Source organism: Habropoda laboriosa, unplaced genomic scaffold (genome assembly GCF_001263275.1).
Source record: "Habropoda laboriosa isolate 0110345459 unplaced genomic scaffold, ASM126327v1 scaffold273, whole genome shotgun sequence".
In the NCBI taxonomy this organism is placed as follows: domain Eukaryota; kingdom Metazoa; phylum Arthropoda; class Insecta; order Hymenoptera; family Apidae; genus Habropoda; species Habropoda laboriosa.
Window position 1 is genome coordinate 151488 of NW_017100384.1, and position 3524 is coordinate 155011.

Below are 3524 nucleotides of genomic sequence, written 5' to 3' on the forward strand. Positions count from 1 at the left end.
CAATGACGGACGATTCAGGCATCGTTCCGAGAAGTTGAGACTACGAAATTTTCGAAAAACTAAAGTCTCTTTCTGTTAATCAACATGTTTAAAGGGAGCAATTTTTTAAAAGATATATTAATGTTAAAGCAAGTGATCTAAAAGTAGGTTGGAAACTTCTTTTGAGGTAATTGTTTTATGTTTTGAAAATGTTAAAAGACAATTCTAAGAGAAATAAAAATGTATACAAATAGTGGAAAGTTGATGAACGTTTAAGAAAAAGTAAATAGTAATTTTTTTTATGTATAAACAATTCACAGAGACGGGGGGCTCTAATTTAGGTGTCACATTTTGAAGAAAAAAAAGTATTATTATTTTTAAGAGTAATTTTACTATTTATGGTTTATTCGAATTTATTAGTTATATTCTTCTTGATTTATTTTCAAGTAATGTTTTTTTGTTTTCGATGGAAATGACTCGCCTCTCGGAACGAACCAGAAATCGACGATCGAGATTTTTCAATTGGTACTTAGGGCCGATCGTAGATCGAAAACTTTTCCGTTTTGTATTATTTGATTTTAAGTGCATCGAAAAGTCTACGCATGCTTTCTGATCGCTATTTCTTAATGTGCATGAATCTACAAATATGATCGCAATAACAATCAGTTGTTCTCAAACAATATACACAGGGTGTTTGCTTTAAGAGAACACGATGAAATATCTTATAAAGAACTGAAGATATCGAAATAATGTTTTTGCAGAAGTTGTTTGGTATGGAGTCGTGACATTATCTGGTATAAATCTTTTTTTTTTTTTTTTTTTGCAGGTAGAGCAGTAGGGGAGATTTCAAAGTTAATTTTTTCATAAATAGAACGCTATATTTTTATTCATAATATTGGAGGCGCTTGTTGACACGAATTAAACGAGGTTCTATACTAAGTGCAAGTAAATGAAGACCCTGGAAGATAAGTCAACACGGGTCGCATGCCTCTTTCGGCCAACTAAACCCTACTTGCCTGTGTTACTAATACAAATTTTTCATGATTTTACTACTTTCCATAAAACGAAATGACGTAATGTTGTGCCTGGTTGGAATTCGGCTGAACAAACGCTATAATATTAAACATAAAAAATAAAACGTTTCATTTAAAAAAAAAAAAAAAATAACGACCTTAAAATTTCCCCCTGCTCCATTTGGGAAAAATGAATTATACCATGTAAAATGTCTCCTTTCATATCAGACGACCTTTGTATGAACATTTTTTTTATACTTTCAATTTTTTATGAGACATTCCATTGTGTCCAGTTAAAACAGATATCCTGCATATTGAAGTTTTTCAAATTTTTTAAAGAATCACTTTAATTACACCAATTGTGTTTTAGAAAGGAAGGCTTTGTTCTGACGGATTTCTTGATGCACTTAAAATTAAATCTTTGAGAATCACAGAATGAAATTGAGAAGAAAAAGAAGAGAACAGAAGCGACGATGTCTTTTATACTTGCATTTTTTACATGTGCATTTCTCGTGCATTCGAAAAAGACGCATTTTTAACCTCTTTCTGCCAAGATTTAAGCAAGAAAAAGTGATGGAATTTGGAAACAAGTTTATATGGAAAAGCAGTTATTCCTTTGAAGGAAATGTATCACTAAGAGAGTGCGTCGATAACATCTGGAATTAAATCAAAATGTACAAAATAAATGATAAAATCCATTTTTGTACTTGTTAAAATTTGTATCACTGTTTGATCAAATAAATACTCTTGAAGATGTTCACTGCTTAGAATGTGACAAAAAGAGGTTAACAGGCAGTTATACATATTACGCCGTACGTATGTACACATATACAGAGTATCCTGCAAACTATGGGGCATTTAGTAAACAAATTTTGCGCCGAAATTAGAATTTTTAATAATTCCGCATGATCAATATCTAATAACTCATTAAACCTTTAAATCAAACATCGAAATTGAATGTGAGCGTCAAAAATCTTCTAGGTATATATTTCTTGCACGGAAAGTACCTAAAAACGCAACGCACACTGCTAATTTCGATATTAAAATAATCTAAGAATTTAAGATAATTAGTGATCGCGTGGAAGTATAACAAATCTTAATATTTTTGACACAAAATATTGTTTTCTGGATGCAACACGTTTTATTGTACACACGCTCTCCCCCTCCCCCTTTTCTCGCTCTATATATATCAGGGTTATTATATTTTTTGATACGGCTAAGTGATTGTATATGAACAAAATCGGCCTGTTTTTTACCTTCAACAACTTTCTAATAATTTTTTAAGCAGGCTTTTCAAATTTGGAATCGAACTGCCACTTAACATACCGTGGACCATTATTTTCTCCACATACCAATTATAATGAAATCTGAAAGTCTTTTGAATAAATTTAATAAACTTTATACACATTTTTGACAGACTTATTTAATAAGAAATAAATTATAATTTCATACATAAAAAGGGATGCTGTAATACACTATATTTATCAAAAGAAATTATAAATCTCAACAATACATTAGTAAAATGGAATTTAAGTGGAATATAAGGGAATATTTGTATCTGTACGTTTTTCAGGTTCAGAGATATACAGGGTGAAACGGATAACGTGACTACCTCTATTATTTTCATTGTTAGTGGACCGATCCAAATTTTTTTTTGTCATAGATAATACCGTTTTGAAGGACCTTCAAAGTGATCTCTTTTTAACTAAGTTTCTAAGGACATCTTCAACTTTATGTGAAACTTTATAGTTTTATGTTGTCTATCAGCTAGCAGGCATAGAGACGAATTCAATAAGCTTAATACAAAATGTTTTTTATGTAATGGAATGACACGGCGATAAAAACATTCAGGCAAAAAGTGATTTTGTATAAACTAAATGACATGTGATATCTCTAATCTTAAACTTCGAACTTACTTAAAATTAAACTATATGTTTAAAATATTGACTACCAGTTTCTATGTAGTGTTCGCGGCTAGAAAGAAATATCGTGGGACGGCACAGAGCAAGACGGATACTTTGCTCGCGCCGTCGTATTCTTCTGTTACCTGATGCTATATGATTCGATTCGTCGGTATTATCGCATTCGGCCAATAATGACAATACGTGTGCCCGATTTCTATGATTATATTAGAGAAGGAGGGCTTTTATGAAGGCAACCCAATCAAACCCGCATTCCTTCTGCGGAATTTCTTTCTAGCCTTGCAAAAGTACTTTACACTTGTGTAACGCCGAAGAAATACAAAATTATTTTTCGCCTAGATGTTTTTATTGTCATATCATCCCGCTAGATAAAAATGAATATTATTTATTAAACATCTACAACAAAAACAATTTTGATCGGTCCACTAACAATGAAAATAATAGAGGTGGTCATATTATGCGGTTTACCCTGTAAATTAAAACTCTGAGTCACAAAATCACTTACAAAGTATAAGTAACCGCCGAAATGTCAGCAACTTTCTCATCAAAAGCATTTCTTTTTTTAGGAAGTTTGGATGATTGTAAAAAATATCATTTTTATCTATGCAAA

The 3524-nt window shown here is 31.4% G+C and overlaps 1 protein-coding gene across 1 annotated transcript in view; it reads right to left on the reverse strand.

The window, feature by feature from the left end:
* Positions 1 to 1244: 1244 nt before the first annotated feature.
* Positions 1245 to 3524, reverse strand: part of LOC108574990 (26S proteasome non-ATPase regulatory subunit 10-like) — a 7124-nt gene continuing 4844 nt past the window's right edge. The window contains exon 6 of the mRNA XM_017937676.1: positions 1245 to 1299. Within this exon, the coding sequence (XP_017793165.1) occupies positions 1245 to 1299 (55 nt within the window). The remainder of the gene's footprint in view (positions 1300 to 3524) is intronic.